At 39.3% G+C, this 14289-nt stretch overlaps 1 protein-coding gene across 3 annotated transcripts in view; it reads right to left on the bottom strand.

Moving 5' to 3' along the window:
- The window catches only part of rgs6 (regulator of G protein signaling 6), a 124551-nt gene that overhangs the window by 31745 nt on the left and 78517 nt on the right, over positions 1-14289 (bottom strand). For all 3 annotated transcript variants that reach the window (XM_034699722.1, XM_034699723.1, XM_034699721.1), the window contains 3 exons: positions 5124-5220; positions 2012-2062; positions 73-179 (listed from right to left, as the gene is read on the bottom strand). In XM_034699722.1, the coding sequence (XP_034555613.1) occupies positions 73-179; positions 2012-2062; positions 5124-5220 (255 nt within the window). The remainder of the gene's footprint in view (positions 1-72; positions 180-2011; positions 2063-5123; positions 5221-14289) is intronic.

The raw sequence follows: 14289 nt of genomic DNA, 5'->3' as shown, positions 1-14289 counted from the left end.
GTATCTCCTGCCCAGTTACATAAATCCCTCCATATATAGCCTCTCCTCCTGTAGCTTGATGCCGCAGCTCACCTGAAAGCGGTAGAAAGTGCCGTCATCCTTTAGAGAGAGGACGTGATCTGAGATGGGGAAGAAGTACCCCTGAGCTGCGGTGAGACTCCCGATGTGCATGGCCTCCGCTGTGAAAGGACAGAACGAGGAGTACAGATCACAGTGGGTTCCCCTGCACTCCACATAATATCTGTCAAGCATTATCTATGGGTGGAATTAACTCAGAGCCACCAATATCCAGATAATGTCCTGGAAGTAGACACTTGAGAAAAAGACATTTGAGGATAAGACATCAGTGAAATACAAAGGAACAGCTGCGTAATGGAGAAATGTTCTGAACAGTGTGATTTCCTTCAGTGATTGTGGTAAGTTAGGTCAATCATGAGCTACATTTAAATGTTCTAATCACATCTGACCATTTTTCTTTTCTGATTTTTGATTGTGTCAAGTATTCTATGGCTTGAAATGGTTTCTTTTAAAACCTGTTGATTTTATGGCTAGCCTGTTTCATAGATTTTGAGGAACACTCAGAAAATAAAGGTCATAGAGGATATCTATGTCTCAAGATAGCCTGTTGTTTTCAAGGATCAGAAAAGTTTGAGAAGTTTGATTGCAGATGTACATGACTCAACTTCTGACTCAGTGTCCAGGCTGTGGGCTCATGTACCAGCAATAAACACTGCTCTCCCACCATCATGCTCCAGGTCAGGTCAACCACACAATAAATTCAGAGCAAAGCTATCCAGTATTTCTGTTTTAAGAACTCACTTTTCTGCTTATTCCTGCCCTTATATGCTAATTTCAACAATGATGGAAATCAAATGCTACAGCTACATGCAAAGATGTCTCATTTATCTCAAACAATCCAATATTACAGCTTCTGAAAATAAGAAGTGTTTGCCCTCCAGAGCTATTTCTCTTTTTTACTGGGGCAGCTACACTGAGGCACTGACTGATATAGGGTTGGTATGAAATATGCTAGCAGAGAAGGATGGCAAAAACAGATGGTACTAGAAAGCTGCAGGGAAACTGTACATTGTGGACATAAGTCAAAACAATGGAGGTCTTCACACAGGAAGACAGTTTAGACCTTTCTCCCTCTAGTACACCCCCAAAATCTGAATGCATCTTAAATATCAGAGTGACTCATACTCTAGTTTTTATGGTAAATGTCAACAAAAGTCCAGTTTGTTTGTGTTAAAGTAGGTCCCGCTTCTGACTGGGCAAGTTGGCCATCATTGGGATGATAGGATTTGGGGGTGACACCACAGGTGGCCAGTTGCACTTAAAGGGAGGCCACCTGCTGACCTCATAACTAGGAAGTGGGTAATACACTCTTTTGAAGGTCCTGAGTTTCATATTGTGCAGAACTGCCTTTAGAGGACATTTGCCTCCAACTCCTTGGATATTAACTCTTGAATTTGGTTGTTGACAGTGGCGTGTCCAGAGGGGTGGCACTGGCACCCCTTGAAATCCAATTGGCCACCCCAAAATCCTAAGCTAGGCTGTTTGCCTTGTCAGAGGTGGGGTTTCTGTGAAAATCTATAATTTGGGATGAGTTAAAAGGCTGATAATATATTTCTTTATTAGTGCCCTCAAATGTGGCTTTGAAAAAACATATTTTGTAAGTCCTTAAAGAATTAAGCTTAGAAGATGTATGCCACTTTGACATATTTTTTTTTAAGTCAAAGGGAATATAACAATTGTTCAATACCTTAATGAAAGTAGGTTGTGAAGACAGAAAGGGTAAATGTTATTTATTTGTTAATGCACTGGCCACCCCTGCCTATGTGAGAGCCTCAGTTGGGCCACCCCGGTCAAAAAGTTCTGGACATGCCCCTGGTTGTTGAATACTGCTCATCTCTGACTGAATATGGCTCTGTATTTAATGCAGGACTGCTGCCATCATGGGAGATTATTGCCTTTGACAAATTGATAATATATTCAGCACAAGTCTTACCTGGATCCTCAATGGAAAGGTTCTTCATAAACCACTGTACAATATCTGAACCTGTATCAGGTAACGGAGGGAGAGAGAAAGAGAGAGAGAGGGGGAGACAGACAGAGGGGGGATTATTGTACAATTAAACAAACAAAAAAAACTCCAAAGGACAATGGTTTTAAGAAATAGTGAATAATGGGGAAAAAAGATGTTGGGTAGGTTAAAATACATTTTAAAAATTGTTTTAATTTATAGCAGTTTTGTGGATCTACACTGTGAGGCTTACATTTCCATTATGATCAATTTTAATCATAAAAAAATATGAAATTGATAAAAGTTCCAAGAAATACAGTTAAATTCAAGATAATGTGTGATAGGGAATTATTTTATAGGCTCAAAAATATCTCGGCTTACAGATTTGGCAAGAACATGGGAGTTCAGTTGATGAAATATTGCTATTTGTCGACCTTATCTCAGGAAGTTGTCTTTTAAAAGAACATTTTTCAAAATGTAAATTTTCCTCCAGCTCCTGGCACTTTGGAGAGTCTTATTTACAGACATTATTTCATGTGATTTGTATCATAAACATGCTAAAGAGATTATTTTCCCTAGCACTGGAGATTTGGTACCATCTCCTCTGCTGTTCCTCCTCTGCTTTCTCCAAGTCCCGGGGGAGGCGGCGTTTAATCCTTCATCATTCATTAGTTTCCTGGCCCCCGGCACTCAGCTGCAAACATTTGAGCTGCTGCTCTGCACATCCACCCGCGCCGTAGTAATTGTGTTTATTGACACGCTCTGCTTATGGCATATTGGGGTAATGCGTTTTCCGTAAGTGCAAGGACCGAGGAAAGAGAAGAATGTTAATGGCCTCTTTTTGTTTCCATCATTTGTTTGGGGCGTGTCAGAGCCTCCCACTGTGGCGCCAGCCTGTGAAAGTGACTCAGATTATCAATCCGAGCAGCTACAGCCAGCAGGCAAGATGGCCGACTTCCATCCCCAACCTGTCAGGTACGACTTGATAATAATGTTTTTGTTTTTCCATTTCAAATGTTTATGTTGAAACTTTGACAGAGTATGGTTTCCACACACCTACAGCAACCGCTTTACTGCAGCAGTTGGAGGTTGATTGCCTTGCTCTAGGGCACCTTGACAGTAGGAGGAGAGCAGCATTACTCATTCTGTTTCCACTCTCACATTCTCTTTTTCAAACACTTAATAATATGTTGTCCTCCCATTTCCCCTCCAGCTATTCAGAAATTCTCCAGTGATCAACTGCTGAAGTAACAGAGCAGCAGCCTCTGCAGAGCTTGAATACAAGGCAGCTACAACACTTTTTTCTGTAAGGGTGAAAGGTTCGCATTTGTCTCTCCAACCATGCTTGATACTGTTGAGTTATTTGCTTGAACATCAACTGAACGCTGTTGCTGACATCCTGTGGAGACTGTTTTAGTTAGAATTAGTAAATTTTCATTTGAAGCAGTGACAAACAATTTTCCAGGGTCTCCCAGAAGTTTCATTTGTGTGGGCAGCTGTTACCTGTGGGTAACAAAATAAAACCATCTCTATTTTCATAATAACAAATGTCTCCTGGCCCTCCTGCTTCCCTTACTGTTAGGTCTGTTTTAAAATGCTCTGCAAGCTTCATATTTGCTTTGGTTCAATGGCATTATACAATGGAAACGTTATCTGGCGTATTAGCAGCAGCTGCTCTTGACCTGAAAATGTACCTCGTAGCACGGTGAAAACACTGCACTACATTTTTTAAATTTCTTTGTTTTTAATTAAAAATAGGAGCTGTGGTGTGCTAGTTTGGTCTAAAGCAGGGATGTCAAACTTGCGTCCTGCGGGCCAAAACTGACCCGCCAGAGGTTCAAATCCAGCCCGTGGAACAACTTTGCAAAGTGAAAAAATTACAGAGAAGACATTAACAGCAATTTTTCAATAAAAGTAACTACTACTTCAACTTTGTCCTCTGGGGGTCACATATAGTCCTGACAAAGCACACCTGAATAGCACTTTTTTTCCAGGACTTTTTTTCTCAAAGTGAGAAAATTGATTAGGCCTACTTGCTGTTTGCATAATCCTGTTAAGATTCATAAAGACTTTTTAGAGCACTATAAGATGATCCACTAACTACTAACACTAGCAATACACGCCTGCATACAACACTGTCCAGCAAGCAAACTGTTCATGCTGGAGCTGAGGGGTCCAGAATAGTAAATTTTACCTTCTTCATTATTATAATCTCAATTATTTTGCTGTCAACATTACACACTGTGTCAGGTGAATGGGTAACCTGTGTGTTTGGTGTGTTCGCAGCAGGTTTCAAGGCTTATAGAGTAAAATATTCGGCCCCACTATGAGACTCATCATGGCAAAAAGTACAACAGCTTTTTTTGTTTAAAGGTAGTCATTAAATGTGAACATTTACAAATGTACTTGTACTTTTATGCAGTAAAACAAAGGGAAACATTTGGAGTTTTCCTTATCTATAGGTTATTATGTTATGATTTTACTGGTCCGGCCCACTTCAGATCAACATGGGCTGTATGTGGCCCCTGAACTAAAATTAGTTTCACGCCCCTGATCTAAAGCCTGGTTTACACTTAAGCGTTCAACCTACGCAGCATTGGCCGAGGCGGTGAGCACTACGGTGCATCCTCATTGTGCAGCAATACTGATGATACGCTTGAGGGTAGTGTGGTCTCTCTGATAGTTAGGTCATCTGTTTCCTATTCCGCTACATTTTCAGCTTTTTTTTTCACAGCTATTCTGAACATATGTTAATTTAGACCTGACATGGCTTCATGGTTATGACGTGCACCCCATGTAGAGAGTCCTAAAGCCTGCGGCCCAGGTTGCATTCCAATCTGCAGCCCCTTTATCACGTACGACACTCTCTTCTGGTTTTCTGTTCTATCCACATATAACTTTAAGAAGAAACTAGGAGCTGCCAGTTTAAAAAAATACTGTTAGTGGACACAGGCCCTTAGAGTCTCCCTCGTGATGACAGCTTAGGCTGACAAACTAAACTGGCTCACTAGACAGTTTGAGAGTGACATTGTGTTGTTTGGAAGGTGGTGATGATGGACAAATAATTCAGAGCCACTCATTGAAATCTTTCTCTTACCTGTAACAACACTGGGGATTTTGGTCATGAAACTTTTGACAGTTCTGATGGGAACACCTTCTGTCTCATCCTGGATGCGAGTGACAATTTCTTCAATCTGCAGAAGAAGACCAGCAGAGGGAGAAAGACAAACAGGGAAAAGAAGATTCAGTGAGATAGTTCAGATTCAGACAATATAACATCCAACTGAGGCAATTTATCACAAGGGTCTGATTAAATGGGCAATATGCAGGATATGAGTAAACCATCACAACATTTATCTAAATGTGCCACACTGCTTTTCTTGGTCGCCTCTTTTTTTAAGTGCAAATCAATCATTTACTTGAAATGGTGCATTATTCAAGGGATTACTTTTTTCAACTGTTAAGGAAAAATAAGTCTACTTCATGGTTTGGTATTATACCATAATCCTTTTTTTTTTACTTTAAGTTATATTTTTGGCCTTTGTGCCTATATTTGATAGAACAGCTGAAGAGACACAGGAAATGTGGGGAGTAGAGAGTGGGGGAAGACATGCAGGAAATAGTCGACCGGCCGGGAATCGAACCGGCGACCCCTGCGACGAGGACTGTAGCCTCTCTATTTGGGGCGCATAGACCGCTAGGCCTAATCCTAAATCATCTTTTGACCTGCAGTTGCAAAGAGGTAGAGAGGGCAAATGTTGGGCTTGTAGAGTGCAGGACCGTCACAGTTCAGGCATAAACGCATTTCATTGAGGGATAGAAAAACATTCTAGTGTCAGTGTTCATTATTAAACAACCATATACATGTATGTGTATATCACAATTTCTATTTTTTGTTCACTATGAGTTGAATCTTTTTCAAATCAAATTAAATATAACTGAGAGAAGACATTACCGTTACACCTTAACCCTCCTGTTATGTTCGTTTCTCAGGAACAGCAATAATGTTCCTGGGTTAATTTGACCCGGGGCATATTTAGTTATCCAAAAGTGTCAGAACACAAAAAAATCCAAATAAACGTTTTTTTAATCTCATTATTAACTCCATTGCTAACCATTTAAATCAATATTTAGGGCAATGCCCCTCCCCTGCTGAGTGTCCACTCAATGTGGGTAGAGTTTGCCCACGGGAACAGAGAAGGTGGGTGAGAAATGTCACACAGTTGCAAGGAAACAGTATTAGTATTGGACACTTCTGACTCCTTTGAGGGTCCACTTTGACTGCCGGGTCAAATCGACCCACAAACAATATCTGTGTAATATAAACATGCAGGGGGGGTTGCAAATATGTGAAATTAACCTCTTTTTTTATTTTTAAATGGTTCAATCTGACCCAGAACATGACAGGAGGGTTAAGTATCAATTATGTTACGATTTATAGAGATCCTTGATTAGTAACTGTTTATTATATTTACAGCAAACATAGCTCATTTGGCATGTCTCATCACAAATACATTTTTACATTTGTTTGGTGTATGACACTAATATTGAGGAGACAGAGCTCCTCTAATAGTTTATGATGTTGTTACCACACTGACTCACATGGAGCCATTTGATGTAAGCGTTAGATTAGGATCAACAGGACAGCAGGTGCCTGTGACCTATTATCACAGGTGCACAGATGTCAAATAAAACTCTTATTACTTGTGGTAATAAAATCAGAGTTTGATTCACTGTTTTGATTGTTGATGTTGACACCCCCTCGCTGCACAGATGCTTTTTTGTTTGCGTCAGAGAGTGGGAAGTGAGAAGTTTCGTCGCTTTGGAGACGGTTCAAGCCAAACTACCACCCAGCTCAGCAGCTATATATAAACTCAGAGTCTAATCCTGTACAAAGAGAGAGAGAGGCAGCTAAATATGTTTTATTTTTACACCCGGATGATGAAAGAAGTGCTTAGAAACACAACAGCATTACTTTGCACAGACTTCCAGCTCTGACATAAACACTTTTACCTTCATTTATCAAACTATTGCACAGCACATACAGTGTTTCCTCACTCTGTGAACTTTTTCAGACCCTTTTAGCTTCCTAGGTATATTTATAATATGTCAGCCTGAGTAATATACCAGCAGACGCCCACGCTGGGTCAAAGCTTACATGACTACTTCCATTACAGACTCATGCAGACTTTAGTGCACATAGCTTGAAATAGATGGAACATACTATAGATCATATACTGCACAACTCTCACAAGGTGTCTTTTAAAGTCTTAAAAGCACAGGGGGGAAATTTTGATGCAACAACTTCGCCTTGCGGCTGTAATGCCTGAGTAACTGATGCAACCTACTCTTCGTGTTACTCTATCATTGCTTATTCTACAACTTATCTGCTCTGTCTTTGATACGACATGATTCATGATTATTTACAGCACAGGGAATGCAGGAAATCTGGCCAGCTAGAAAAATTGTTCAGCTGCTTCACAGAGACCAAAATGAAAAAGGAGTCAAATAAAACATTAGTTCTGGTCTATATAGACTGAATAGCTTAACCTCTGTATTTGCTGTTTCATCTGAATTGCTCTCAGCCTCCTTCAGTAGTTCATTTATGAGTGTCACTAATTTGTTAGGAACAAGCAAAACCTTTAGTTTTAAATCTTAGCATCTTGTTGTCATTGCTTGGCCGATTGTCTCCCACTCCTGTCTTTAAGCTATATGAAGAGCCAAGGTAATTGTCTTCTTGCGCAAGCTGGATGCTGCAAAAAAATATTAGTCATAGCAACAGTTCCAAAAATGTTTTATCACTTTTGTCACTTCAGCCTCGGTGTCTTTTGCTTGCTAAGAGCATTGCTAAAGGACACAATCACAGCAAGTCTTGACAAAAGAGAAGTTCAAAAAGCACTTCGCCCTCACTGCCCCATAAAAGATGTTCCCAGTCAGCCTGAAGATTCAATCTGACAAGCCTTCTGCTGTTCTTCCCTTGCCATCAGTCTGCTGTCACCCTGTCCCCTCTCTCTCTCTCGTTGAAAGAAACAGATCCTGGCTGTCTGCCATAAGGAAGGGTGGAGGAAGCTTCAGAATCAATATAATAATGCGATTCTAACAAGAACTTGATGGTGTGTGGAGACAGATGGCCAAACGACTTTAGTGGTTTCCACGGTCATGAGCAATTTATGCCTGCCTCACCAATCAAAACCAGTATTCACAACAGTTTTATTGCAAGCTATAATGACAGTAATCTTAGGTTAAGATAAAAAAAAGATTGTCCTCTGTTAGACTTATAACAAACGACAAAAAATGTACTTTAATACAGAAAAACAAAGCAAGAAAAGTGAATCACTGTCTGAGCATTCTAGGAATTGTGGCTGTATTGGATACACAGTCCTGAGTACAGAACATTTATTTAAAGCTCCAGTAAGGAGTTTTTTAACTGGCCATGAAACAGACTGAAATTAATACAGATACCTCAATATGACCCCCCCAAAAAATCAAACCATGGCATCAGAAATAAGACTGATTCTTCATATATGGTCATTCTTCACATTTGTAACCACTGCTGCAGGGTAGGTGCCAGACAAAGCGAGTAGCAGCATACTGTGGAAACAGCCTTTGTTTACACTTTCCACAGCAAAGATTCACAGTGTGTGATACCTTTGAATATATGCAGAACAAGATCAGTAAAAGGATTGGGAGGGACTGCTTTATCTACAGGGGGGTGCCAAAATGATTGCCAACCAAAAGTTCCTCACAGGAGCTTTAAGGACAAGTTGAGTCATTAGTTTAAAAGTAATAATTATTCCTGTAGGAATACAAAAAGGGAAGATATAGCCACATTTACTCAAAGCTCCTTTTAGGATCTCTCTGTCTGTGTCGATTTTGGCGCCTCCTGTGAACAAAGTGTGACCTCTTATTTTCTGCTGATCTTGTATTTTGTATGCAAAAGTTGTATTTTATGATAAAAACAGCAACCCTGCTGTCTTTTAACAGTCTATCCTAACACTGAATGAGAAAAGTTGCTGTTGAAAATGTAAATAAAGGGGCACTGGTGGCCTAGCAGTCTAAGCGCCCCACACACAGAGGCTACAGTCCTCGTCGCAGGGGTCACCAGTTCAATTCCCGGCCGGTCGACGATTTCCTGCAAGTCTTCCCCCACTCTCTACTCCCCACATTTCCTGTCTCACTTCAGCTGTCCTAACAAATAAAGGGAAAAAGGCCAAAAAATATAACAAAAAAGAAAAAAGAAAAATGTAAATAAAGTAAAACCAAATCTGCATTGTGCAGTTGGTCACTTTGACTGATATTTACTATTGGCATTTAAAATAACTATACATAGAGAGTCTTTATGCTGATGGTCTTGTTTGCTTTGGTAGGTCACACAGAGACATCAGTCTTGACTTCAGTTTGTTTCAAAACCTTTAAAGCTTTAAAGAGCAAAACTTTGAATAAACAAAAGGCACAATCTCCTTTTCCTCATCGACTGTTTAGACTTAGAAAAAAATATCACATTTGTCTACTGCAGCTTTTAGTGAAGTAAAGAACAAATTGAGTTTTAACATAGAGTAGCCTACTTTACTGTGATACAAACACCACCCACCCTAAATCTCTTCTGAAACCTCTATGATTTAATTACAACACATTTTGAATAATTGTCTTCTTCTGAGGTCTCAGATTGTCTTCCTCTTTGTCAGACCTTTCTCCACATTATGTCCTAGCAGGATGGCTGAATGTACGGGCAGTCACTCACTCCCAGTCAAAGCAGGAAATTGCCAACCTTTAACATTCAGCGTTTGCTTATTACCTGATGCATAGTTGTTGCAGGAGAGCTGAATGAAATCATCTAAAGTGAATTAAATGCTGTCGGGTTTTTGTGTTATGCTTCTCTACTTGTACTTTTCATTAGCTGCATGATAATGTGTTAAGTTCTTTGTCTGCTTCATGACTTTATATCTGAAGGCTCCACAGTATTGTATTGCTCTCTTTGAAATATAATTTCCTCATATATATATCTATGCTCATTAATCTCTTTCTGTGAATTTAGTGCTGAGCTTTGGTGAATAAATGTTGAGCTTTAATAACAATCTCATTTTATTTCAATAAGTTATAATAAAGAATGTGAACTTATGAAAGAGTTTATGAGCTTCTGGTGCTTTGACTTTAAGATCCAGACACAATGTTTATGGGAAGATATGAAAACTGAGAGTATTTATGGAAATATTATACATCATGATACCCTGTTTTGTTCCATACAAAGGTGCACAAGTCAAGGGACATTAAACATATATTAAAGAAGTGGTATAATAAAGATGGTGGGCTCGTAATGCTCTTTATTAGATATATTCACAGTCTTTTGAAGTGCATTTTGAAAACTTTTCATAAAGTGTTATTATCCAGTATCTGAAAATGTAATTTTGAGAGAAACCCAGACATGACTTCTGCTCTCAGATGGCACAGAATATAAATAAAAGATAACAAAAGTACAATCATAGTGATATGAAATATACCAGAGAAGAGAATAAAGTCCTGTTATGAAATGCAATGATCAGAGTTATCTATGGTATGACCCCTGGCAGTGTAATCTTTAAACTCTGATGCTGATCTTCTCCACAGACAGAGGGATATTCTGTAGAGCTGCAGAGATCTCTGAGCAGTAGCTCATGGATTCAGGCTCTGCAGGGGAGGAGAGGTGCTCTGCTGAAATAAAAGCCTGGTCTTAGAAAGAAGAGTTACCTGAAATGGCACTGAATGTACACCTACACATACAGCACACATCAAAGGGTCAAATGCAGAGGCTCCAATAATATAGGATTCATTTCACTGAGCCCTCCTGAAGACCAATTAGGTGTGACATGTGGAGTAACTTGTGGTTCATAAAGACTGTTAAGAATGCATGTGCTGTTGTTCTTAGGTGGTGTCAATATTTTACAGAATTTTTCATGAATTAATAATGATCAAATGCATGTTGCAGCACATATTGGCAGTAGGTTGTGGAGTCTTGGTTTGCTGACACAAACTAAGGGGGTAGAGAGAGGAAGAGAGAGATTGTCCACAAGTTTATCGATAGCAATCTTTCATGGATAAAGACAGGGGCATCGGTTAACCTAGCAGATCAACACACCACATATACAGAGGCTAGAGTCTTCATCGCAGCAGTTGCTGGTCTGACTCCTGGCTACAACTGTTTACTGCATGTCTTTCCCCATTCTCTGCTCCCTATGTTTTCTGTCTCTCTTCAGATATCCTATCAGTAAAGGCAAAGATGCCCAAAAACACAACTTAAAAAAAAACAACAAAACAACATGACTCTGTAGTGGAAGTCACTGCATGGGGTCAAAATCACTTCCAAAAACCATCATCTTTGAACACAGTTTTTAGCTGCATCCAGAAATGCAGGTCAAAACTGTACAATGCAAAGAGGGAACTATAAATAAACATGATCTAGAGATGCCAGCACAATTTCTGGTCTATTTAAGATGGACCGAGGCAAGGTAAAAAAACTGACCATTGGTCTCATGAAGGGGAGAGTGACCACCCAGCTTGTTATCATATCAGGTAAGAATTGGGTTACCAACTTTCTCACTACTAAATAACGGACAGGTGCCCGGTGCCATGGTGGTGTGAGCATGATGTGTGAATTCAGTGTATATTCATATTCTGATTCAACAGGAAATGCAGAAAGTGTGTATATTCCCTTTAATCCTTACTGTATCATTATGTAACCTCATATGAATAAACCTCAAAGAAACCACAATTTGGCTCTTTACATAAAAAAAACGGCAAAAGAAAAATTAAATGCAAAAGAGGAGTATGACTAGCCAAATTTACTTTTTCCATGGATACTTTTTGCTGCTCTTGACTGACTCAAGCAGTCTTTTGTCCTTTTTCACAGCCAGACAGAAGTCCTTACATGACAAGTCACAGTTTACAGATATTTGAAGTGAATTTTTGATCAGCTCTGTGCTGCATCAATTTCTTCAGTCTGACCATTTAATGGCCATCAGAGAGAAAATCCTCTCAACAGTTTTTTGCAGGTGTGATTGGCACGTGATCTGCAGTTTTATCTAATCTCAGATCTGTAGAGTGCAGTCTGCTGTAGTTACAAGAGTAAATAGTCAATATACGGGACAATTAAGGTCCAGGATGAAACAAACCGATTTAGCCCAATATACGGGATGTCCCGGCTAATACGGGACAGTTGGCAACCCTAGGCAAGAATGGGAAAACTCTCAACTTTCAAAACTCTAGAAAATGGTCTCCTCAGTTCCCAAATGTTTGCAGGGTGTTGTTCAAAGAGCATCACAATGATAAACACATCCATCTCCCAACTATTTTGAAATGTGTTGCTGGCATCAAATTTAAAATGAACAGATGTCGAACCAGAGGAGTCAGAGGAAGATGCACCCTCAGCTATTTTGGAAAAAGCCTGTCATGATTCATACTTCATCTCAACACTTCAATTCGTCCTCTTTTGTGTACCAATTCTCGGCTGTCTCCAGAGGTATTGTCACATCCCCATTTCTGAATTTGCAACCTGTTTCTTGAACAAAATTAATTTGAGCTGTTGACACACATTTGTCCTCGTCTGCCATCATATTTGCCAGACCTCTTCAGTTTCAACTCTTCTGGTACAAGAGAGGTTTCAAGACAAGATGTTTTCCAAGCTGATGTCACATACTGTATCTTCTACTATGGAGAGATAGATGAAGTGTGAGGTGCACAGCTCAGTTTGAATCACAGTGAGATAACCGTTCTGCAGTGTTCTACCTTTTTATATCCACCCCCTCAAAAATCATTATTGGAATTGTTTGATATGTTGATATATTTAGCACCAACATGATGTTCAACCTTTTGTTAGCACATTTTTCTAAAAACACTGAAGCTTCTACTCATGAAATAAGCTGCTTTCCATTTCAAGGGATCATATTGAAGCTATTTTTGGAGGAATATCAAAAGCAAAGAGGGTTTGATGAGAAAGTTTGTTGTGATATAAGATACTGTGTACTGGCCAATAGAGACGTGAGGATAATGAGTCTCTTCAGATATAATGTGTTAAATTGGAAAACAGCTCATTGACCTAAAATGCAGATTAAGTTTCTTTGAATCTATTTAAGCCCAGAGGTAGAGCTCAAACTTCGCTCACTGTCTGTAATTCAATCTTTCAGCTATTCAATGAACATACAGTCGTCCAACCGGAGCTGATTCACTAGAATTTCCTTTTGCATACCTAAAGATCAGAAATGTAACAAATCTCCCATGAAAACTACAGAGATTTGATGCATATGGTGATTTGTTCAAACTATCAATAAACTTAGATCACCCAAATTAATAATAATAATAATAATAATACTTTATTTATATATCACTTTTCATTACAGGTAGCAAAGTGCTTCACAGATGGCAATAAAAACAAGAAGAAGTGCAAAGCAAAATGGAGCAATAAGAAAATTAAATGAAAAAAAAAACTAAGAAGCATGCAAGCTTATAAAACAGACCCTTAAAAACAGAGTTAAAATTAAATTAAATCACACAATAAAAGCTTTCCTGTAGAAATGTGTCTTGAGTAACGACATAAAACAAGGGACTGACTCTGCAAGTCTGATCTCCTCTGGCAGGCTGTTCCAGAGTGTAGGAGCCCTGACTGAAAACGCCTTTGGTTCTCAGTCGGGTTCTTGGAACAGCTAACAGAGTACTGCCAGAGGATCTCAGACTGCGACCAGGTTTGTAAGGGGATAAAAGCTCAGAGACATAGAGAGGGGCAAGTCCATGTAGTGCTTTAAAAGTCAGTAAAAGAATCTTAAAATCAATCCTAAAATCAACAGGCAGCCAGTGTAGATGAGCTAAAATATGGGGTTATGTGGGCAAATTTTTTGGTTCCTGTTAAAAGGCGAGCTGCTGCATTTTGTACTAATTGGAGATGGTGGATTGATTTCTGACTAAGACATGAGTACAAGGAATTACAATAATCGAGACGGGAGGATATAAAAGCTTGAATGAGTTTCTGTAGATCTTTAGCTGACATTAAGTACTAGACTTTAGATATATTTCTGAGCTGATAAAAACAAGACTAGACAACTTTTTTCACAAATTGACAAGAGTCTCACTCCCCTACCTTCTACGGTGGCCCAATGGCCAAAAAACTTCCATGAGAAGAAACAGCCTGCATAATCAGAGTTGATGCCAAATCAAAAGCATATAGAAATCTAGAATATAAACAACCACACAGCTATGTGCTGCAAACCAAATGTTCTGCAGAAAGATTATGCATTGAC

Source organism: Notolabrus celidotus, chromosome 13, assembly GCF_009762535.1.
Source record: "Notolabrus celidotus isolate fNotCel1 chromosome 13, fNotCel1.pri, whole genome shotgun sequence".
Taxonomy (NCBI): Eukaryota; Metazoa; Chordata; class Actinopteri; order Labriformes; family Labridae; genus Notolabrus; species Notolabrus celidotus.
This window is presented reverse-complemented; position numbering and strand designations above follow the sequence as displayed.